Source organism: Lactuca serriola, chromosome 3 (assembly GCF_051521515.1).
Source record: "Lactuca serriola cultivar US96UC23 chromosome 3, Lser_US96UC23_V15, whole genome shotgun sequence".
NCBI classification, from domain to species: domain Eukaryota; kingdom Viridiplantae; phylum Streptophyta; class Magnoliopsida; order Asterales; family Asteraceae; genus Lactuca; species Lactuca serriola.
In genome coordinates this window covers 99809310-99834825 of record NC_136410.1, presented here as the reverse complement: position 1 = coordinate 99834825, position 25516 = coordinate 99809310, and the positions used below count along the sequence as shown (strand labels likewise).

General features: G+C 40.1%; 1 protein-coding gene across 1 annotated transcript; it reads left to right on the top strand.

Annotated features, from left to right (window-relative positions):
• The first annotated feature begins 410 nt into the window (after window positions 1-410).
• On the top strand, window positions 411-932 carry LOC145095554 (uncharacterized). Its single transcript, XM_079033408.1, has one exon. The coding sequence runs from the start codon at window positions 411-413 to the stop codon at window positions 930-932; it is 522 nt and encodes a 173-aa protein (XP_078889534.1).
• Window positions 933-25516: the final 24584 nt, after the last annotated feature.

The window sequence follows — 25516 nt, the reverse complement described above, 5'->3', positions numbered from 1 at the left end:
CTCCAATTATTTCGTCTTCCGATGATAATGATTCCGATGACGATTTTATTTTGTATACGCTGTTATCCGCGGCACGAGACGTGGTACGTGATAGGGGCGAAAGTTCAAACGTCGACAAGAAGCATAGAAAATGGATCAACCGGGATAGAGAGGCGGCACATGAACTTTTGGTATGTGATTATTTTGTTGTTGATAGTTTATATGATCTATCTAAATTCGAAGAACGTTTTCGTATTAGTAGAACTTTATTTTTACGTATCGCTAGAGATTTGGCATGTAATTATAAATTTTTTCAATTACGATGGGATGCTAGAGGTAAACGCGGTTTTACCACAATACAAAAATGTATGGTTGCTTTTAGATAGTTGGGATATGGTATAACCGCAGACGCATCAGATGAGTATCTAAAAATGTCTGAGAGAACGGGTCGAGAGTGTACATATTTATTTTGTGAGTATGTCATAGAGCTTTACCGTGATATATACTTGCGAAATCTGACTAAAAGCGATGTCGAACAGTTGTATGCTGCACATCAAGCGAAACATGGTTTTCCAGGGATGCTTGGTAGCATTGATTGTACACATTGGGAGTGGGAAAATTGTCCGAACGTGTGGCGTGGCCAGTTCACGCGAGGTGATCATGGGGTGCCGACTGTTATTTTGGAGGCGGTGGTCTCAAATGACCTATGGTTTTGGCATGCATTCTTTGGTATGGCCGGGTCAAACATTGACTTGAATGTGCTCCAAGCGTCTCCGATATTTAATGATATTTTACAGGGAAAAGCACCAGAAATGTCATATGTTGTCAATGCAAATGAATACAAATATGGATATTACCTAGGTGATGAGATATATCCAGAATATGCTACGTTTGTCAAGTCATACACATTTCCGGCCGACGATAAACGGAAAATGTTCAAGTTAGCACAATAATCTGCAAGGAAGGATGTAGAACGGGCGTTTGGAGTCCTCAAACAAAGGTGGCACATAATTAAACATCCGACACGAACATGGGACAGAGAAAAATTGAGGGCCGTGTTGACTGCTTGTGTTATTTTATATAACATGATAATAGAAGAAGAGGGTAGGGCTATTTGCTCATATACCACAAACGATATACTTAACTCACCCGCAATAATACAAGTTGGGAGTCCAGCATACTTCTCAAAGGTTTTAGAAATACAAAACCGTGAAACACATCACAATCTACGGCATGATTTGACTGAATACATTTGGGAACAACAATTTCAAGGGCAAAATGACGATGAAGACGACGATGATGACGATGGTATCGATGGTGACGATGAGGAGGATGACGATGGTGGAGACGAGGCGGATGATACTGGTGACGACAACGACGACGATTAGAATTTTCCTATGTTTTTAATGTTTTTTAATTTTTATTTTATTTAGACAATGTAATGTTATTTTTCTACGTTTTTTTTATGTTTTTTAATTTTTATTTTATTTAGACAATGTAATGTTTAATTTTACTAATTTATGTTTTAAATTTCTATGTTTTAATTAATGAAATGTGCTCTTATTTTTTTATGTTTTAAAAAATTAATGTATGTTATAAATTATGTTTTTTAATTAATATAATGGTCAAAAAATTTAAAAAAAAAAAAAAAAAAAAAGAATACGTGGAGTGGTAACCATTTCCAATCTTTAGTGGGTTGGTGGTGGGTTGGGTGTGAAGCTGACATGACGCATATGTGGCAGCACTTTTCCGGTGGGGTGGGTGTGACCACTCCCCATAGCCTTAATGAAGGGTGAAGAATGGTTACCGTTCCTTACTGTTCATATATAAGTCTTCATATGCTTAGTATGAATGGAAAGCTTCCTATCTTTAACCTCAAAAAGCTTCGTATGTTTTGGTCAAATGACACATTTTCGAAAACAGCCCTTGATCCTTCGATTTTTTTCTCTTCGAAAATTAACACAAGTTTCGAATATTTTACACTTTTCAACCAAATTTGAAATTTTTTTGGAGCTTCGAATAATTTGGGATACTTCGTATGAATTGTGAACAAAAGAGCAGATTTTCGACGATGGTCCCTGAGACTTAGAATTTTTGGCTTTTTGCACCCAAATTTGAAAAAGGACTGTTTTTGCTGAAAATTGAAGATTGTTCATTTCAGACCCCTGCAGTTTGTGCAAGTTGACGTTTTTTACCCAGATTTGGAAAAGGGGGAGTGTTTTTCATATATGGTTGTTTTAGGCGCAACAGGTCACTGCAAAATTTTGAAATTGACAATTTCTATCCATTTTTGTGAAATTTTGTCAAAGGCAATCCGTGAACGAAATTAAAAATTGATTATTTTTTGGATTTTCCGGGTTGAAGCACAAAGTTTATGCCACATTTAAGGGGGAGTTTTGACACGACAAATTTCAAATAGAGCACGTTCTTTTTCCTTGGAGTTTTATAATCAAATTTCGATTATAAAAAGGGGGAGAAGTTTTATATGCAAATTCGAACTTGAATTTTTCATATTACGCGGATTTGAAGACCGAAGTGATCATGAAGTTTTGAAGCCACGAGATGATGCTACTGGAAGTTCAGAAGTGATGTATTCGAAATGGGTTTGGTTTATTGAAGATTTTTGGGGTGTGTTTTTATACGCAACTTTTGGGTGATTATTTGGAGTTTGGAATACTCTTGATCATTCGTTGCTGCTCGGATTGTATGGTCTCACATCCTAGAGCCCAAATTGAAGAATCATGGAAGAATTGAATATTGAAGTTCGTTTTGACATGTGTCACCTTTGAGGCTCGAACCGTGTAGTGCTTGGTTTTGGAAGATTTGAAGTGGGTCATTCATTCCTAGCTTTGAGGGGGAGAATGTTGGGGTGCAAAGTTATTCATGATTGACTTTGTAAATGTTTGACTTTTGTAAAACCCACTTGCATGTGGTGCATTAGCCTTTTGACTAATGAGTATTTTAGAGTGAGAGAGAGACATGTAAACACCTCTATATAAGGTGGGTTTGTCCACTTGTAGAGGTGTGCTTGAGAGATGTAGTCATAGGGATTAGTGAGTGAGATATTTATGAAGCTCTAGAATAGATCCCTTTTGTACTCATTTACTATGACCAAATATATCTTTTAGCACCCAAATCAGCATCTTCAATTGTAAGAAAATCCTTGGATAAACCTTCGGTAATATCCATCTAATCCTATAAAGCTTTGGATCTCCGTGGGACTTTTCGGTCGTTCCCACATCATTACGGCTTTAATCTTTGTTAGGTCAACCATGATCCCTTCTTAGTTAACCACATGACCCAAGAATTGGACTTCTCGAATCCACAAATCATACTTGGAGAACTTTGCATACAACTTCTCCTTCTTCAAAACTTCTAGCACTTCTCGTAGATGCTTTCCATGCTACTGGTTGCTTTTAGAGTAAATCAGAATATCATCTATGAACACTATCATGAATTTATCGAGGAACGGTTCGTCAAATCCATGAATGCTACTAGAGCATTTGTTAGTCCAAACAACATAACCAATAACTCGTAGTGCCCATATCTTGTTTTGAACGCGGTTTTCTCAATATCTTGCTCTCTCACCTTCAGCTGATGATATCCTGACCTAAGATCGATCTTGGAGAAATAACTCGAACCTTGCAGGTGATCGAAAAGGTCATCAATCCTCGACAATTGGTACTTGTTCTTTACCATTGCCTTGTTCATCTCTCTGTAATCTATGCACATTCGCATGCTCCCATCTTTCTTCTTCATGAATAACACCGGAGCTCCCCAGGGTGATGAACTCGGTCTAATGAAACCGTTGTCCAATAACTCCTGAAGTTGCATCATAAGCTTCTTCATCTTTGTCGGTGCTAATCAATATGGTGCTTTTGCTATTGGTGTTGTTCCTGGTAACAATTCTATTCGGAACTCCACTTGTCTATCAGGTGGTAATCCAGGAAGATCTTTGGGAAAGACTTCCATATAATCCCACAACACTGGTATTTGTTGCATCCCCTTCTTCTCTTTCTTAGCATCGATCACAAATGGCAAGTATGATGAGCAACCTTTGGACAAACATTTTATGGCTTTCATTAGGGAAATGATTCCAGAATTCACTCTACGTTTGTCCTCGTAGACCACAAATGACTCTTTCCCAGGCAGGTTCAATCTTACTATCTTCTTCTTGCACACTATCTCGGCATCATTGGCACTAAGCCAATCCATTCCCAGTACGATATCGAAACCATTTAGCTCAATAGGTAGCAGCTCCTCATGGAATTCGTTTCCGTTTAAGTCGATGACGATATTCCTATTGCAATTGCTAACCGGTATGAATTTGCCACTGGCAACTTCTACAACTAGGGCATCATCCAGTTTTTCTATAGGCAATGCTAGTCTTCCAGCAAATTTATGTGATATAAATGAGTAATTTGCTCCAGAATCAAACAATATACTGCAAGGCAATCCATTTACAAGAAAGGTACCTGAAGCGACGCCCGCTGCTTCCTTCGTGGCTTCCAGGGTCATCTTGAAAGCTCTGGATTTTGGCTTCGGTGGGACATTGGGTGTAACAGCCCGAAATCCAGGTTAGCTTTATAACCCTTCTATTTTGAAGAATTGGCTAGTTAGTCCCTTAAAGTGAAAGATGTAATGGGTGAGTACGTTGGGCGCACTGGGGTTACGTCGCGCGTACTCGCACGCTAAATTTGTAGGTCATCCGGGTATGCTGGGCGTACCCAAGGTTACGCCGTGTGTAACCGACCCTGATGCAAAACCCTAACTTGTGGCCTTTCACTATAAAAGGAACATGTAGTCCTTTGCCCTAGCCATTATACACCCTTGAGAGAGCCCTTGAAGAGCTGAGATTCGTGCTTTAGCTTGTGTGTGAGTTTTTGAGCTTGAAGTTGTCTTTTCAAGATGAAGAAGGAGAAGAAGGAGCCATTGTTGGAGCCAGAAGTTGAAGAAAAAGTGTAGATCCGAGTTCTACAGTGGTTGGAGATCCTTCCTAAGGTAAAAAGCTCAAAGCTTTCCTTGTTCTTCATGTGTTTTGCTTTTTGGACCATTTTTAAAGGTTTTTGGTTCAACTTTGGAGACTTTTTGTTCAAAGAGTCTCCATAAGCTTAGATCTGACCTTTTCTAGTGTAAAATATGTTCGGAGTCATAAAAATCGAGTCTTGGACGTGGAATTGTGGCATGCATGAGTTATAGTCTCATTATGGAAAGAGGAAAGATGTTTTGAGCACAAAGTGACATCTACAGCCATGCAAAGGCTTAAAGGCTTCAACTTTATGGATTAAGTCATGTTAGAAGGGTCAGATCTGAAATTTGGATGAAAGTCTTAACCGTTTAAGACCTACATGAGTTGGATGAGGAAGCTGGGCATTACGTTGGGCGTAATCCCAGTACGCGCGGGGTTAGGGGCCGCGTACCCCGATTCTGTGAAGGCTCCGGGTACACCCAACGTACACGTTTGGTACGTGCGGCGTAAAGGGCTGCATACCCCGATTCTGTGAAGGCTCCGGGTACTGGACCGGAGGGTTCAACGATACAGACCGGGCCGGAGGGCCCAACGAGCTATGACCAGACCAGAGGGTCCAACGAGCTACGGGACTGGAGGGTCCCGCTGAGACACATCAGCCGAAGGGTCATAATATAGCCTCGAGTGGCGTATGTGTTGTATGTGGTATTTTGGGGAACTCACTAAGCATTTATGCTTACAGGTTTTGTGTTATGTGTTTCGGGTACTAGCGAGGACCGTGGAAAGGCGCCGGCGTGTCCCGTACACACTAGAGAGAGGATTTGATTTTGTGATCTTGGGATATGTTATGTTTCGATAACTACTGTTGGATATTTTTGAGAATATTTTATGTGAACTTGGTTGACGAAAAACGAAAAATTTGTTTTGAAAACTTCGTTGTTACAAGTTTGTATTAGAGCCTTGGTTTAAGGGACTCGGATGCACCTTTGGGCGTATCTGAACTCAAACTGAGGATTTGAGAAATTTTCAACGATAAAAACTAATTTTTCTAAAAAAGCAAGGGTTTTTTAGTCAACCAAGACAGAGCAGTGTGTACGGTCAGCCAGCACCCGAACGGTGAATCCCCAAATTGCCCTTACATTCTGTGTCATGAGATATGCTATGTTATATTATGCATGCTAGAGTAGGCTAGGTATTCATATTAGTACTAGAGTGGCCTGATTTGTGATGCCTTAGCCTAGGAGATTTCTGTTGCTGAGTTGCCTTGTGAGCGAGTGGGTAGCAGTTAGGAGCTCATGAGAGGTCTATCGGAGGGTAGCCAATGCATAGCGAGAGTAGAGTACTTGTGATCCGGGATCCAAGGAGGAGGAGTTGGGGTGAATGCGGATGCGGTGTGGTCTGTATTATAGGTCCCGTACTATTGAAGACACCGGATCAGTGGGCAGTCAAAGTAAGAATCCCTTGGACATCGGAGGGAGAGTAGGGTTGCGTCATCGAGTATGAGTATGCTCGATAGAGTCTCCGATATTTATATGCTGTATTTTAGAGACATCATGGTTGGGACTCGACACACACCTGAGAGGAGTGGTGTCAGCGATGAGGAGATCCGCCGTTTGATTCATGAGGAGGTGGCTGCTGCCATCCGGGCTGAGATTCCAGAGATGTTTTGGGGACATCAAGACCACATTGATTGACACCTTTGATGAGCGGTATGCCACAGTGACTGAGGCTGCGGCAGCTGCAGCTACGGCTGTTGTTGTTGCTGCCAGACCTCGGGGAGGTGACTCGTTGTTTCGAAAGTTCAGCAACACGAAGCCACCAAAGTTTGATGGCACGTAGGACCCAATTGCTATGACGAGATGGATCTCTGACATCGAGGGATGTTTATATATGTGTTCTTGTCCAGAGCACTTGAGGGTACGGTTCACTCTGACCCAGCTCCGCTTGGGAGCGAAGGATTGGTGGAAGTTCGTGACGGCGAGCTTCACATTGGCAGAGATTTCTGAGGTGACCTGGGAGAGGTTCACTGCTATGTTCAAAGACGAGTATGTTCCCCCAGTGGAGAGGGAACGGTTGATTTAGGAGTTCTTGACCCTCAAGCAGGGTACTGATTCTGTTGCAGTGATTACCATGAAGTTTCATGAGAGGGCAATGTTTTGCCCTGAGCAAGTGTCTTCTGAGCAGGCTCGCATGAGCCAGTATCTGAGTGTTCTGAGGAGAGATATTCGGGAGTTTGTTGCGAACTTGACTTACCGGACATTTGATGAGCTCCAGGCAAATGCCCGGAAGAGGGAGATTGATTTGAAGACTCGGGCCAGGGAGGAGGCCGAGTCACAGAGGGTGGATCGGCGGTCGGCTCAGTCTCAGCCGGCAGCCAAGCGGGCTAGACCCGCTGATTCGAGATCTGGGGGCACGAAGAGCCCCACTCGTGGGAAGTGCGGCAAGAGTCATGAGGGGTCGTGCAGGGCTGGAGTATGCTACAAGTGCGGGAAGGAGGGGCATATCGTGAGGGATTGCCCCAAGGGATTTTCGGTTTGCTTTCATTGCAACCAGACCGGCCATCGGAAGGCCGAGTGCCTTCAACTACTTCAGGGATCAGCACAGGGATTTGCCCCTGTTGCTAGGGCTACCAACGTTCGGCCAGTGAAGGCCGAGGCAACGAAGGCTCATGGGAGAGCTTTCCAATTGACTGCGAAGGAGGTCTACGCGGCTCCCGATGTTGTGGCTGGTATGCATTATGTATTCATCTTTTATTTGATTTGAGTTATTGTGCTTATATGATGATATGCGTAGGTACTTTTCTTGTGAGTTCTGTGCCTGCTTTGGTATTATTTGACTCGTGTGCGAGTCGGTTGTTTGTTTTTGTAGCATTTAGTCAGCACATTATGTTGGGTTTTGAGCATTCTAACACTCCTAAGTGTACATGCAACCCTAAATACATTGGATCTATGTTTTCTCTATTATACATGCAAATATGAACATCCAAGGTATTATCCTAATTTAAGCTATAAAATAAAGAATATAACAAGATAGAATACATACCTCTTTGATGTAGAAAGTCTTCATGAAGCTTGAGTGCCAAGTGCCTCAAGTGTGACACCTCAAATGGTTCACACAACACCAAATACACTTGGAATAACTTGAGAGAATTCTACACTTCATGAAAATCAGCTAGCCCTCTCTAGATGATACTAGTCGCCGATTTTGTCAGGAATAAGATCTTTATATAGTGTTACAATTAGGGTAAACCCTAATTGTCATGAATTTCCATTTCCTTGGATCCATGGGTTCAAATACACCATGGAGCATCCATGGACCATCCTATGGGTTTTAGCCCAACTTGATTATCCATGGAGCATTAGCCCACTATACAAGTATGGATGATTTACACAATCAACCCATATATTTAATTAGTCTTCTTTTGATCACTTAATTAATCCTAGATTAATTCTTGATCAATACTAATTAAATAATCTTATTATTCTTATTATTAATATACTAGAACTTATAATATATTAATAACCATAAGTGTCTTATTTCTCTCATTATAGTCTATCCAAGTGCATGATGCCATGCAACCCAAATGGACCATGCCGAGTCGGGTCAAGTCTTACCAATTATAGTTATGGACTTAGACATTAATCCAATAGTCTCCCACTTGGATAAGTCTAAAACTAATATTGCGTATGACTTCAGGAACCGACTGGCAATCGTAGCTCTCAAAAGCTTCTGTCGAACTCTGACCTTGTAGATGAATTCTGACCTTTGTCAGTGACTTGTCCATTAGATAAAGGATCATATATTCCTCCATTCTAGATATCATATGGACTGAGACATGGATTATAATCATTCTCTCTGTCCATTTGTTGTTTCCCGATTTCCGATTTACGACGATTGACTAATTGAACAAATCAAATCAGTCCTGGCCCAGGCGAGCACTTCCATTTGTCATCATCAAATCATCGAGGGGCCCACATATATCGGTTTTATCCCGAAGGTAAAAGGAATGGGTAAACTTCGACTCATATGGATTGTTCTACTACTTGTTGAATGATTCACAAAGACACGTTTTATAGCACCGAGTTACCAAATGCGTTTTCGTGCAATCAATGTACTATCAACTCATAGTAACAACTCATATCTCTCGGTTTGAAGAATATAAGTTATTATCCTCTCATGATCACTCGTGATAAAATCCATGAAGTGATTCCAATGAGCGCGGGTTGAATCTAATACTCAGAACTTATGAGCACTCATGAGTGTTGTAGCCCTTTGTCCAACACCTTAAACCTCTACAAGCCAACCCATGACATTCTTAATTCATATATACTTCCAACATATGACCGACTGTGGATGGTTTGAATAACTTAGTCATTCCGGAAGAATAACCTAGTTTATTCGGGAAGTCAAAACATGCAAAATGAAACACAATAATCATTAAATCCAATATGGTATCAAAACCTATGAACATAAATAAAACAACTTTTATTTATCACCATACGATTACACATTATTCATTGTATACTGTTTCAGCTATCAACTTTATTCTTGAATTTAAAACAATAGTTGTCCCATGCTCCAAGCATGTACACTATGTTTTCTAAACACTAGTCATGCCATACACCAAGTATGCATACTATGTTTGTCTATGATCTTTACTTTGTGAACTAGATCCATTGAACATAACTTCAATGATTCTCTTTTTACACTCCCAACTCCTTACTGCAAATACAAGAATTCCAAATTCATGTAATTTACTGAAATATGTTAGATTCTAAACTTATATGCATTGATCCTCTTGTAATGATTATGCACAAAGTCAGAAAGACTTGACAACAATCATTACAGAGTATTCCAAAGGAGATCAGCTCCTTGGAAACATCCTTCTTGCATTAAGTTTCCTAATCTTAAACAGATTGAAAATTCTAACTTTGAAACATTTCCAGATTCCATTTTGACTATCACTTCTGAACAAGAGTTGCCTCCTTACAGACTATGTCAATATCGTCCTTCCAGAATTATCATTATACTTCCAACTGTCCTTGAGCACCCAATCTTTGGTAAACCTTAGATTGTCCTCGACAATTGTTTAATCCTTTTAGTCATATCCAGCTCTAAACCTTTTCCCTTCTTAATGCCCCAGGCATTTGGAAAATTTTAGAAAGGATGAATATAGCACATGTAATCGATCCTATATCTGAAGCATATGGGAATCGATTCATTGATGTCTCACATAAAGACTAAACCAGTCTTTTTCTATAACATTTCCATTTCAATTTGCCAAGTTCTCATAATTCAGATTATGAAAACGGATGTCGTAAGCATAATTGAATTTTAGAACGCAAATAATGGACTCATATACAAAATTTCCTTATGTTGAGCCATTCCAACATGAAATTCATATATATTTCCTTGACTAAATGATTAAAACCTCACGATCTAAGCTTATAGATTTGAGATGAAGTATAATTTCCTCTCCCTTAATTATAGCAAAACAACTTTTCCCAATTGAAACCTTTTGTTTTCTATAATTAACATTGCTAGCTTGCAATACTTATCATAATTATCATGCTCTCACTAACATGATGATTATTAGCATAACACTTATGCTCCCACTAGCTTTGACATGTACTCAGAAATCAGCTGACTTTCTTACCAAAGTTCAGATTTCTGATACTAGATTGTTTTGATAAAATTTTATCAAAATCATACACCTTCCCTTAGATAGCACACTTGTGTGTCTAAACAATTATGAAGAGGGATGCTGTAATCATAATGGTTAGACCTTTTTGCCACTTCTCACAAGTTCAGGTTAGTGTGCCGGTAAACCACACACGCTCCACTAACGACTTTGAGAATGCAAATATCACAATTGCTATCTAGCTAAAATCTACTTAGTGAAAGTGTTTCCTCACCATCATTTTCATGAATCGGAGAGAAACCTTATGACACTTAGATTTAATGGTGTATGTGTTCTTATCCATGTGAATTGTCAAAACCATAGTCACAGGACAAGGATAATGACAAATCCAAACTCATATGGACTGAACTCAATCTAATTTCTTGCTATCTAGCAGCTCAAGGGCCTGCCATTGCTTCCAAGTTGTTATGCACCCAATTGAGAACTCTAAGAACTCATATGCAAAGCCAACTTTAACTGGAATGGGCAGAGAATATGTCAACACGATAGGTTATAAACCTCAAGTCGTGTGCTAGTGAAGAACTTCAGGTTTTATTCTTGATTAGTTCTTGAGACTTTCAAGACCTTTAAGACTCCTACTGTCCTCTTGACATATAAGACTCCCTTGTCAAACATCCAAGAGATAGTTCGGATTCTAATCAAGACAAACACTTCACACAATTGGCCTTAGTTGGTCTTTGTTTTATCCAAAACATCACAAGTTACCAATTTCAAATGTACAAGAGTAGAAAACTTTTACTCTTACATTTGACAAGTGTTTTAAACCTTCTCTAAGACATGTCACTCAAGTTACAATCTTGGAGTATGACTCTAAGAATTGCTTTTGGAATGAAGTATGAATCATCTTTTTGATTTAACCACTTCAACAATTCATAGCTCCTCTTCTTAGCGATAAGAAGGAACTTAGAGGATGAATTGTGATAAGATCTCTAAATCATCAAGATGGTCATAAAAACTGATACTAAAGTACTCTCCCATCTTTTCAGATTTGAGAAACTTTTATCTTTCTGCCTAAGTTGATTCTTCTTATTAGCTCTGCCTTACATTGGAACCTTTTCCAATGTCTCAGAGTTACACTTAAGCTTGTAAGTATAATCATATTTACTAAGCGTTAGTAAACTATGACGAATAGTCTTATCGATCTTTTGTGGTGGACTTGACTAGTGCACAAGAATGTGTACTCAATCCCTTAGTCCTTCACATTACTCACACATCCATGTGAAAATTAATTAGTCTTAATTTTCCAATACTTGAAAGTTCTCATTCATCATGCTATACAACTTGCATGATTACATGTCCCGGTCCAATTGAAACTTGGGTGATGAGAATCTTCCCTTATTTGGTAAATTTAGACATTACCACAAATGAATGAATCAATATCATATTTCCACTCATGCTATTAACGGAATCATATAACCAACAATTTTTCCTCAAATGCCATTGTAAGGATATTTTAAAATAATTAAAATAAAAAATTTCCCTTTTATTTTAAACTTTGCCAAAAACTTATCCTTACAATCCATATGAAAACTTGTGGTTATCTATTCCTAAGCAATATCTCATAACTCCTAAGAAGTAGCTCAAGAATCCAATCTTCAAACTACGCGATAGAAATCCATCTATGCGATCAGATTCAGCATATTCTTTCTTTAAGTTCCTTTACTTTTCTTTGATTCTTAAAACATCAACATGTGACCCAGTCACATCATGTAATAAGAATCTCAGAATAGAAACTTAGCAGAGTTAGATAGTGGACTTTACCTAAAGTAGAGTCAAACTTATTGACTTTAACACCCTTAGGTAAATTGGCAGATTCGCAACCAATGCCCCTTCCTTTGGCAATATAAACATATGGACCCTTTGGTAATGGTACACGAGACTATCACATACTTAGCTTTTCTCTTTACCATTTGGTCAACCCAGCTGACAATGGCCGATCCCTTTCCATTGGGAAGAGAGAGCTTTTTCTGGATTTCCAGTGTCACTATTGTCAATGTCCATCAAGTTTTAAGGAAGTTGATCTTAACAAATAGATAAGATCATTAAGGGTCTTGTCATAGTCTGTTTCATAGGTGTCCCAAAGGAACTCACTATGTGACTTAGAAAGTGATTGAACCACCAACTTTCTCAAGACTTTGACACCCAACTCTCCCGGCTTGTCAATATGTGACTACATCTCCAAGATGTGACCACACCTAGACCTTTCCTTGCCAATAGGGCTTGAGTGACCTTAAACTTTTCAAGAACTTGTGGGTTAGTGTCACACCCCAAAACCAAGAACGGCGGAAACGTTCTGGGGCGGAGGACGTCATGTAAAGTATCACAACACAGTAAATGTAAATAAGCAAACAACATCATCCATTGCATTAAATATATATAAATTTAATACAAGTGTGTTCTGTATAGTTTTAGACACCAAAAATATAATGTAAATCAAAATAATAATATGATGAGTCTTGAATGCGCTCCATCTTCTCAAAAGCTGGCATCGGTACCTGTCTACTGATGACCTGAGAATACAACTTATTTTGAAAGAGTTTATCAGCATTAAGCTGGTGAGTTCATAAGTATTTTAGTGTCGATGTATGTTATCAAAACGTTTGAACCTGTCGTAAGTATAAGTTGTAAAATGTATGTAAGTGTTTGTAAAAGTTTGAATCTGTCAGAAAAACCTATATTTTCTATTAAAGTAGCCTTCTACCAAGGCTTAACTGTTTTGTACGCTCGTTTGTTGTAAAAGTGTGTAATATCCCAAGTGTGACTATCATTTAACAAAATATAGTTTGTACGTTAATGTTTAAGTGAGGTTATCACTAAAAATATGTAATGGGTAAATCATTGTAGTACTATAGTTTTGTATTATAGGAACCACTGCGGTACTAACAACCTTAAACCGGATTTTTATTAAGGCATTATGTGATAAATTGCACCATACTATCGACTAGTAACAACGACATAATGAATGGTCGTAATAAAGAAATGACGTTTGGCACCCGCAGACCTGTAGGTTCGGCTGTAGCTTGCAGCAAGGTGTAGGATTGTCAATCCAGCATAGATCTATACACAAACTCACGCTCCCCCTACAAGAGACTCTGGCCACAACTCGAGTCATGACAGTTAAGTCATGCTCCGATTTAAATCACAGTAATTTAAGTATTCTAGTATATGTAATGTAATGTTTGTCGTTCTAGTATAGTTGTATATGTTCTCCTCCTAGTATAGTTGTATATGTTCTCATAGTATAGTTGTATGTGTTCTCGTAGTATAGTTGTATATGTTCTCATAGTATAGTTGTATATGTTCTCTTAGTATAGTTGTATATGTTCTCATAGTATAGTTGTATATGTTCTCATAGTATAGTTGTATATGTATGATCCTGTGTTACCCCGATGGTAACTTACTAATGATGTGTCTAGTACGTATGAATATGGAAGTACTTTTATGTCTATATATGTATATTTGATATATAATTAATATTGAAACGACCTTCGGATGGTCACCCGAAATCCCACCAGACCACATCCAAATCGAGAAAAAGGAAATAGGGCGGATGGCCTTCCTAAGCCCTTTAAACATTATTTATACATCTATACATATATGGGCATGCAATTTATAAGAAGTAACATCATAAATAAGTTTTTATAAGACATTTGGAACATAATATTATTTCAAGAAAAGATCGACTTGATGTCAATCTATAAAACAATTTGAAGGCATAACTTTGATAAAACAGTTTAAGTATAAGGAACATTTGTTTGAATCACAGTTGTAAATAAGTTTGAAAAGTAAAAGAGTTTGTAAAACATTTTGAAGTAAAACAGTTTGATAAACAGTTTGAACAGTGATAAAATCATTGGTTTCCTAGTTATTAATCACATGTGATTAATGCAATCACATGTGATTGAAGCAATAACTATAAGTATTTAACTTGTATCCCCCCCATAAAGTATTTAAAACATTTAGAATCATTTCAAAGGTTGATTAAATGGGTATGAACTCACTTGTGGTGAGCTGTTTGAATTGCAGTGTCGGATACCGTGCTAGGTGGCAAACGGAGACTTGTTTACACGCACGAGCCTAGTTATCATATACTAAGCATATATATAACTAATTAGCCAAATAATAACTTAATAAAATAAGTTGGGACACTTAGGAACATGAAAACACTTTGTATAAATGTTATAGGTCCTAAGGATTGCATCTAAGTCGATACGGGACAAGGCAAAAGGGTTTAATGCACCAAATGACCTTGTATATGAGCTTACCACCCAACAAACCCCACCTTTGGAGTTTACGGCCATAAACCCATGAGTTTAAGGCCGTGAACTCCTCACTTGGTGGTTTTGGGTGTTTTAAGGTGCTATATTCATCCTAGAATAAGCCTAGCTTTGTTGGAATAATCCTTGAAGTAGTTTAAGGCCCTAGAATGCTCCATAGAGGAGTTTACGGCCTAAAGACCATATCCCCTAGAGTTTACGGCCATAAACTCCTATGGGGTGTTGGTTTTAATTCTTTTAAGTCACTTGCACATGTAGGATAGCCTCTATGTTTTTGTCTAAGGCTAAAGGGGACATTAGGCACACATTTGTGCCTTTACTTGGAGTTTACGGCCCAAGTGATGTTCCTTGGCCGTAAACTCCCTTTAAGGGATGATTTTGATGTAATTTACTCCCCATTCAAGTCCTAAGTATTAAAGGGTAATTGTCTTAAAGCCTTAGGGGTGTTTAGGGTACACTTTGCCCTTAAAAAAGGGGTTTACGGCCCAAGAGCATGTCCTTGGCCGTAAACTCCTAAAACTATATGATTTTGAAGTGTTTTGGTGTCCAAATTAGCTACAAGCATTAGAGGGTAAATGCCTTAAGCCTTAGGGGTGATTTAGGGCTTACTTTGGCCCTTGGAAATGGTGTTTACGGTCCAAGAAACTCTTGGGCCGTAAACTCCAAAAGCTTTATGTTCTTGGATGTTTTATAGCTTCAAAAGATCCTACAATAAGTCCTAAATAGTTTGTCTAACAAGGAATCGGGACTAGGAAGCTTTTAGGCCTCGTTTTGGAGTTTACAGCCCAAGAACGTTCTTGGGCCGTAAGCTCCCGGATCTTGCATTTTAGGGATGTAAACAATGTTATAAAGCATATAACAAATATTAAAACACATCTAGGAAAGTAGACTCACAATCTGGGATGAAAACCCGAAGATCCGTCAGAGAGAAAATGGCTTTTCTCTAGTTGGAATTGTGAATAATGAATTAATTTAATTCAGAAATCTATTTATAGTCCTGAAATATTTTGGCAGAAAATATTTTTATTCCGGAGATTGGACTATGACATTATGAAACTTGGAATGTTTAAGTTTCACAAATCCAGGAGCATCCACTCTCCTGTTATCTCCTGAAACGTAAACCCTAATGTACACAAACTTGTTCGGAAAAGTCTGAAAATCACTGAAACCGGACTGGCTTCTATTGAATAGATATTGTTCGTACAAATGGAAATTTCGGGTTGTCACATCATCCCCCCGTTAGAAGGAATTTCGTCCCGAAATTAGAATTTAAGCAAATAAGGAGTTACAAATAATTAAGCGAAAAGATGAGGGAATTTCAGTTTCATCTGATCCTCGCGTTCCCAAGTGAATTCCGGTCCTCGCTTGGCGTTCCAGCGAACCTTCACGATAGGGATACGGCTTTGCTTTGTCTTCTTGACCTCACGGTCCATGATCTCTACAGGTTCTTCCACGAAGTTGAGGCTCTCGTTGATCTTGATCTCGTCGAGTGGGATTACAAGAGTCTCGTCGGACAGACACTTTTTCAAGTTAGATACGTGGAATGTAGAATGTACGTTACGAAGTGTGTCGGGTAGGTCGAGTTTGTAAGCTACGGGGCCGACTCTTGCAAGAATCTCGAATGGCCTTATGTACCTCGGATTAAGCTTCCCACGCTTGCCGAAGCGTATCAAGCCCTTCCAGGGTGAGACTTTGAGAAGGACTCGGTCTCCCACCTGAAATTCCAAAGGTTTTCTTCGTTTATCAGCGTAGCTCTTCTGACGGTCTCTAGAGGCTTTCAATCGCTCACGGATCTGAACGATTGTCTCTGTCGTTTCCCGAATGATCTCCGGACCAGTGAGAGTACTGTCGGAAGCTTGCCCCCTGGCTAATTGGGTATCACCCACCTTAGCCCAACACAGAGGGGATCTGCACTTTCGGCCGTAGAGAGCTTCAAATGGAGCAGCCTTGATGCTCGTGTGATAACTGTTATTATAGGAAAACTTGACAAGGGGTAAATGAGTATCCCATGCCTTCCCAAAGTCAATCACGCAGGCTCGCAACATATCTTCCAGTGTTTGGATGGTCCTCTCACTCTTTCCGTCGGTCTGAGGATGGTAGGCTGTGCTCATGTCCAGCCTTGTTCCTAGGGAATGTTGTAGTGATTGCCAAAATCTTGAGGTGAACCTACTATCTCTATCGGAGATAATGGACATAGGTACACCATGCAGCCGTATGATTTCCCTAATGTATGTTCTCGTAAGTTTCTCCATCTTGTCAGTTTCTTTGATAGGCAGGAAGTGTGCAGACTTGGTCAATCTATCGACGATGACCCATATGGTATCAAGTCCACCCGTTGTCTTGGGCAACTTGGTTATGAAATCCATAGTGATCCGCTCCCACTTCCATTCCGGGATCTCTGGTTGTTGCAATAAACCAGAGGGCTTCTGGTACTCGAGCTTAACCTTTGCGCAAGTAAGGCATTTACTTACGAAGGTAGCAATCTCTGCTTTCATATTAGGCCACCAGTATAGCTTTTTAAGATCTAGATACATCTTATCTGAACCTGGGTGGACGGAATACCGAGTTTTGTGCGCCTCGGTCATGACCAAGTCTCGGAAACCACCGTGTTTCGGCGTCCAGATCCGGTTCATGAAATATAAGGCTCCGTTACCCTTGGCTTCTAAATTCTTGTCCATTCCTCTAAGGGATTCACTCGTCACATTTTCAGGTTTCATGGCTTCAAGTTGAGCCGCCTGAATTTGCTTATACAAGTGTGAATGGATGGTTATTGACAATGACTTGACTTTGCGACCAGAATATTCCTTCCGACTTAGGGCGTCTGCTACTACGTTGGCTTTACCCGGATGATAACAAATATTGCATTCGTAGTCACTGAGTAGCTCGACCCACCGTCATTGTCTTATGTTGAGCTCCTTTTGATCGAAAATGTGTTGTAAACTCTTGTGGTCGGTAAAGATAGTGCTCTTCGTTCCATACAAGTAATGTCTCCAGATCTTCAGAGCAAACACTACTGCTCCTAGTTCATGATCGTGGGTCGTGTACTTAACCTCGTGTGTCTTCAACTGTCTCGAGGCGTAGGCGATGACCTTACCTCGCTGCATCAGAACACACCCGAGTCCTTGATTTGATGCATCGCAATAGACTACAAAGTCTTCTATCCCTTCGGGAAGGGATAGTATTGGTGCGGTGCACAAGGCTCGTTTGAGCGTTTGGAACGATCTATCTTGTTTCTCTTCCCAGTCAAAGGCCACGCCTTTCTGGGTCAGGGTCGTAAGAGGTTTCGCTATTCGAGAGAAGTTCTGAATGAATCTGCGGTAGTAGCCAGCGAGACCTAGAAATTGGCGAATTTCAGTAGGCGTCTTAGGTGCTGACCAGTTCTCAATGGCTTTAATTTTGGATGGGTCCACGTGGATTCCCTCTTCGCTTACCACGTGTCCTAAGAATTCGACTCTTCGGATCCAAAATTCACATTTCGAGAACTTCGCATAAAGTTTCTCCTTTCGTAATGTCTCTAGAACTTGTCGCAGGTGATCGTCATGCTCTTTCTTACTTCGGGAATAGATCAGGATGTCGTCAATGAAAACGATGACAAACTGATCCAAGTAAGGCCGGCATACCCTCTTCATCAGATCCATGAACACTGTGGGCGCATTGGTCAATCCAAATGGCATCCCCACGAACTCGTAGTGTCCGTAACGAGTTCGGAAGGCTGTCTTTGGCACATCCTCCTCTTGCACTCGTAACTGGTGATATTCGGATCTCAGATCAATCTTAGAAAAATAGTTCGCCCCTTGCAGTTGGTCAAATAAATCGTCTATGCGAGGCAGAGGGTAACGATTTTTGACCGTCAGTTTGTTGAGTTCTCTGTAGTCAATACACATACAGAATGATCCGTCTTTCTTCTTAACGAATAAGACCGGTGCTCCCCAAGGTGAGAAACTTGGTCTTATAAAGCCCTTACAGAGCAGTTCGTTAAGTTGACCAGAGAGTTCCTGCATCTCAGCTGGTGCTAAACGGTAGGGCGACTTGGCTACTGGGGTAGCTCCTGGGACTAAGTCGATTCTGAACTCGACCTGTCATTGCGGAGGTAACCCGGGTAGTTCTTTTGGGAAAATGTCGGGGAAGTCGCTCACTACTGGGATGTTCTTTAGTTCTTTCGTTTCGAGGCTCGTGTCGACGATGTGAGCAAGGAATGCATGGTATTCCTTACGCAGATACTTCTGTGCTTGAATACTTGATATAATACGAAGACTTGCGCCGGGTTTGTCGCCGTAGACTATAAGAGTTTCGTTAGACGGAAGGTTTAGACGGACTGCTTTCTCGAAGCACATGATGTCGGCGCGATGAAGGCTTAACCAATCCATGCCAATGATAACGTCGAAACTTTTTATTGAGACTGGCATGTGGTCGATTGGGAATGAATGGTTATCTAGAGTTAGGGTACAACCTAAGTATATGCTACTCGTACTTTCAGTTTTTCCATTAGTCATTTCTACTATGAATAGTTCCTTGAGTGCGTGCGGTGGTTGATTAAGCATGCGAGCAAATTTATGGTTTACGAAGCTTCGCTCCGCTCCACTATCGAACAGAATGCATGCATAGGAGTTATCGAGGAGGAACGTACCAGTTACCACGGTCGGGTCAGCAACTGCTTCCCCGTGGCCTATAGCTAGTACCCTCCCTGCTCCTCCAGCATTCCTCGCTTTGGGGCAGTCCCTCTTAAAGTGGCCTGCTTCGCCACATCCATAGCAGGTTGGGCTCGCGCCAGAGCCAGGGACTTGGTTGATAGGTTTTTCCGGGAACTTACAGAAACGGACGGTGTGTCCTTTCCTGTTGCAGTTAGAGCACTTCATTTCACGGCAGGGGCTGTTGTGGTGGAAGTTGCATTTGTTGCACTTCGGAAAACTTCCAGCATAATGCTTCATCGGAGCAGTAACAGCAGTAGGGGTTACCGCGGCATGTACTACCACGATTTGCTGCCTTTTGGCAGCTCGCTGCTTCTTCTTTTCATCCCAGAATTTCCGCTTAGTGTCAACAGGTTTGGAGGGTTCTGGGATGGCTAGGGTGGTTGTGATTGCAGGGGTCTTGACTCCATGGTCAATGAGTCTTTGTGCCATTCGCTTGGCACTGTCGAAGGTAGCGGGGTTTGATGCTAAGACATTCCCCTGATACGGAGGCACTAGCCCTCATATGTACCGTTCGATCTTTTTCCCCTCAGTGGGAACCATATTGGGGCAGAGGGCCACCAGTTCGCTAAATCGGGCAGTGTAAGCGATCACATTGGTGCCCTTCATGGTCAGGTTCCAGAGTTCCTATTCCAGTTTCTGGACTTCGCCACTTGGGCAGTATTCCTCCATCATGAGGTCTTTCATCGTTTCCCAGCCTATGTCGTTGGCTACGACTAGAGTTAGTGCCTTAACATGGCCGTTCCACCATGTCAGGGACTTTCCTTCAAAGGTGCATGCGGCGTACTTGACTTTACTCGCCGCAGGGCATGAACAGATTTCGAAGACTGATTCAGTCTTCTCGAGCCATTGCGAGAGGGCAATGACCCCGCCGGTGCCGTAGAAAGGCTTCGGTTTGCAATTTGTGAAATCCTTGTATGAGCACTCTCTCGAGCGCACAGGGGTTTCAACCGGGGTTGATTCCACAGGGGTTCCACCTCTGCTGGCATCAGTTGAATGATACTGAGCCATGGCAGTTGCCACTGCTGCAGCTACAGCAGCGTTCAGGGCTGCAGTATCAATGACCGGAGGCAGAGGAGGTGGTGGAGGTGCAGGGTTATTCCTGGGAGATTTACGAGGAGGCATCTTTCAGCTATAAGTTTATAAAGATAAGAAAGATGGTAAGAATCAATTTGTAAGCAACGTGAGAGTGACACATGGACTAACTAACCATATCCCAACAGTTGAATGAGTGTTTGAAATCACAACAAGAAATATTACTAGGAAGCACAAGTGTACAGATTTTTCCCACAGATTAGATAGATTTCAACAATACTGGTATTACTGATGTAATAAGTTCAGGGAAGATCGACCTAACAGTAGGTCTTACATCATACCAAACCGATAAGTTTGACAGTTCTTAGATTCCTAATTAGAGTAATGCAAGTTAGGAATATTTTACAGACAAGTGCTACTTAGAGCACAGATGTTAAAGGCTATTCCTGAACCAAAAGACAGAGATGTACTAGACATCAACTAACGGTGATGGGAATTCCCCGGGCGAGCCCTGAGGTCGGACACTTGACGAAACACCTCTTGAAGGTGTCGATCCTAAGCCCTCTGACGAGCTCGAAGTTCCAAAATTTTAGTTCGTGAGGCAGCCAGCTGTTGCTGCAGGGTTTCATTAGTTCTCCGGGTCCATTCCATGTCTTCTTCAAGACGGCAGATGCATAACGGTGTTGACACCAGAGTTGCCATCAATCTCCATGACCCGGTCGATGGCTGCTCGACCTTGCTCGACATTTCGAGCTATTCTGCGGATAATGACAGGCAGAGCTCGGTCAGCAGAACCACCATCGCTGACGTTGTAGAAGCTTCGGTCCCCAAAGTATGGTAAGGGATGACCCTGTTCATCACTCCAGCGATTCAAGTTGTTTGCCCACAAGGGAGTAGGACCTGGAAAAGCTGGTCGAGGATTGTTCTTCGGGGCTTGACCTACAAGCAGTAGATTGTTGACTTCAGCCTCAGAGTCGGATCCATCAGAAAAGCCTTCTGCGAGGTGATCATCCAACGGGATTGGATGCTCATCTTCGCCGTGATGGAATCCATCCATTTAAATCTACGCGAGAAGAGAGGTATAAGAATATAGTATACGTGTAACTAGTAGTAGAAAATACACCTATAGTATTTTAAGTTTAAGTTCTACTGATCTCCTTGTGGTATTTTTGGTAAGTTTTTACACTTGTTAACATACCACAAGCATTCTAGGGCATATGCTAATCACTCCTCGGACCAGCATAGTTGATCAGGCTATGCCATTCCCAGGACTGACCATACATCCCCGAGCTTACTTGTGATATTTAACAATCGTAATACTTTTGTTCTTGTCATTGTGACACTGATTTTAGTATGAATGCAGACTAGTATACTTAATTAAACATTTTAATATTTAAAGTATAGACTCTTGGTCAGAGTGTTTTAATCCCTTTTGGGTTTATAGTTTAGTATATCTTTTATGGGTTGATATACTTGATTCACTATAAACAATTCTCTGATACCAATCTGTCACACCCCAAAACCAAGAACGGCGGAAAAGTTCTGGGGTGGAGGACGTCATGTAAAGTATCACAAAACAGTAAATGTAAATAAGCAAACAACATCATCCATTGCATTAAATATATATAATTTTAATACAAGTGTGTTCAGTATAGTTTTAGACACCAAAAATATAATGTAAATCAAAATAATAATATGATGAGTCTTGAATGCGCTCCATCTTCTCAAAAGCTGGCATCGGTACCTGTCTACTGATGACCTGAGAATACAACTTATTTTGAAAGAGTTTATCAGCATTAAGCTGGTGAGTTCATAAGTATTTTAGTGTCGATGTTTGTTATCAAAACGTTTGAACCTGTCGTAAGTATAAGTTGTAAAATGTATGTAAGTGTTTGTAAAAGTGTGAATCTCTCAGAAAAACCTATATTTTCTATTAAAGTAGCCTTCTACCAAGGCTTAACTGTTTTGTACGCTCGTTTGTTGTAAAAGTGTGTAATATCCCAAGTGTGACTATCATTTAACAAAATATAGTTTGTACATTAATGTTTAAGTGAGGTTATCACTAAAAATACGTAATGGGTAAATCATTGTAGTACTGTAGTTTTGTATTATAGGAACTACTGCGGTACTAACTACCTTAAACCGGATTTTTATTAAGGCATTATGTGATAAATTGCACCATACTATCGACTAGTAACAACGACATAATGAATGGTCGTAATAAAGAAATGACGTTTGGCACCCGCAGACCTGCAAGTCCGGCTGTAGCTAGCAGCAAGGTGTAGGATTGTCAATCCAGCATAGATATATACGCAAACTCACGCTCCCCCTCCAAGAGACTCTGGCCACAACTCGAGTCATGACAGTTAAGTCATGCTCCGATTTAAATCACAGTAATTTAAGTATTCTAGTATATGTAATGTAATGTTTCTCGTTCTAGTATATTTGTATATGTTCTCCTCCTAGTATAGTTGTATATGTTCTCATAGTATAGTTGTATGTGTTCTTGTAGTATAGTTGTATATGTTCTCATAGTATAGTTGTATATGTTCTCATAGTATAGTTGTATATGTTCTCATAGTATAGTTGTATATGTACGATCCTGTGTTACCCCGATGGTAACTTACTAATGATGCGTCTAGTACGTATGAATATGGAAGTACTTTTATGTCTATATATGTATATTTGATATATAATTAATATTGAAACGACCTTCGGATGGTCACCCGAAATCCCACCAGACCACATCCAAATCGAGTAAAAGGAAATAGGGCGGAAGGCCTTCCTAAGCCCTTTAAACATTATTTATACATCTATACATATATGGGCATGCAATTTATAAGAAGTAAAAGCATAAATAAGTTTTTATAAGACATTTGGAACATAATATTATTTCAAGAAAAGATCGACTTGATGTCAATCTATAAAACAATTTGAAGGCATAAGTTTGATAAAACAGTTTAAGTATAAGGAACATTTGTTTGAATCACAGTTGTAAATAAGTTTGAAAAGTAAAAGAGTTTGTAAAACATTTTGAAGTAAAACAGTTTGATAAACAGTTTGAACAGTGATAAAATCATCGGTTTCCTAGTTATTAATCACATGTGATTAATGCAATCACATGTGATTGAAGCAATAACTATAAGTATTTAACTTGTATCCCCCCCCCATAAAGTATTTAAAACATTTAAAATCATTTCAAAGGTTGATTAAAGGGGTATGAACTCACTTGTGGTGAGCTGTTTGAATTGCAGTGTCGGATACCGTGCTAGGTGGCAAACGGAGACTTGTTTACACGCACGAGCCTAGTTATCTTATAATAAGCATATATATAACTAATTAGCCAAATAATAACTTAATAAAATAAGTTGGGACACTTAGGAACATGAAAACACTTTGTATAAATGTTATAGGTCCTAAGGGTTGCATCTAAGTTGATACGGGACAAGGCAAAAGGGTTTAATGCACCAAATGACCTTGTATATGAGCTTACCACCCAACAAACCCCACCTTTGGATTTTACGGCCGTAAACCCATGAGTTTACGGCCGTGAACTCCTCACTTGGTGGTTTTGGGTGTTTTAAGGTGCTATATTGATCCTAGAATAAGCCTAGCTTTGTTGGAATAATCCTTGAAGTAGTTTAAGGCCATAGAATGCTCCATAGAGGAGTTTACGGCCTAAAGACCATATCCCCTAGAGTTTACGGCCGTAAACTCCTATGGGGTGTTGGTTTTAATTCTTTTAAGTCACTTGCACATGTAGGATAGCTTCTTTGTGTTTGTCTAAGGCTAAAGGGCACATTAGGCACACATTTGTGCCTTTACTTGGAGTTTACGGCCCAAGTGATGTTCCTTGGCCGTAAACTCCCTTTAAGGGATGATTTTGATGTAATTTACTCCCATTCAAGTCCTAAGTATTAAAGGGTAATTGTCTTAAAGCCTTAGGGGTGTTTAGGGTACACTTTGCCCTTGAAAAAGGGGTTTACGGCCCAAGAGCATGTCCTTGGCTGTAAACTCCTAAAACTATATGATTTTGAAGTGTTTTGGTGTCCAAATTAGCTACAAGCATTAGAGGGTAAATGCCTTAAGCCTTAGGGGTGATTTAGGGCTTACTTTGGCCCTTGGAAATGGTGTTTACGGTCCAAGAAACTCTTGGGCCGTAAACTCCAAAAGCTTTATGTTCTTGGATGTTTCCTAGCTTCAAAAGATCCTACAATAAGTCCTAAACAGTTTGTCTAACAAGGAATCGGGACTAGGAAGCTTTTAGGCCTCGTTTTGGAGTTTACAGCCCAAGAACGTTCTTGGGCCGTAAGCTCCCGGATCTTGCATTTTAGGGATGTAAACAATGTTATAAAGCATATAACAAATATTAAAACACATCTAGGAAAGTAGACTCACAATCTGGGATGAAAACCCGAAGATCCGTCAGAGAGAAAATGGCTTTTCTCTAGTTGGAATTGTGAATAATGAATTAATTTAATTCAGAAATCTATTTATAGTCCTGAAATATTTTGGCAGAAAATATTTTTATTCCGGAGATTGGACTATGACATTATGAAACTTGGAATGTTCAAGTTTCACAAATCCAGGAGCATCCACTCTCCTGATATCTCCTAAAACGTAAACCCTAATGTACACAAACTTGTTCGGAAAAGTCTGAAAATCACTAAAACCGGACTGGCTTCTATTGAATAGATATTGTTCGTACAAATGGAAATTTCGGGTTGTCATAGTTAGGGAGAATAATTGGAGGAGGTGAAAGAAGTATGATTTCCAAGGGACATCATCTTCATTTAGGAAACCTTGTTTCAATAGATTTGGGAAGATCATAAATGTCTGAACCAGACATGTTTTTGGGAGATATTCA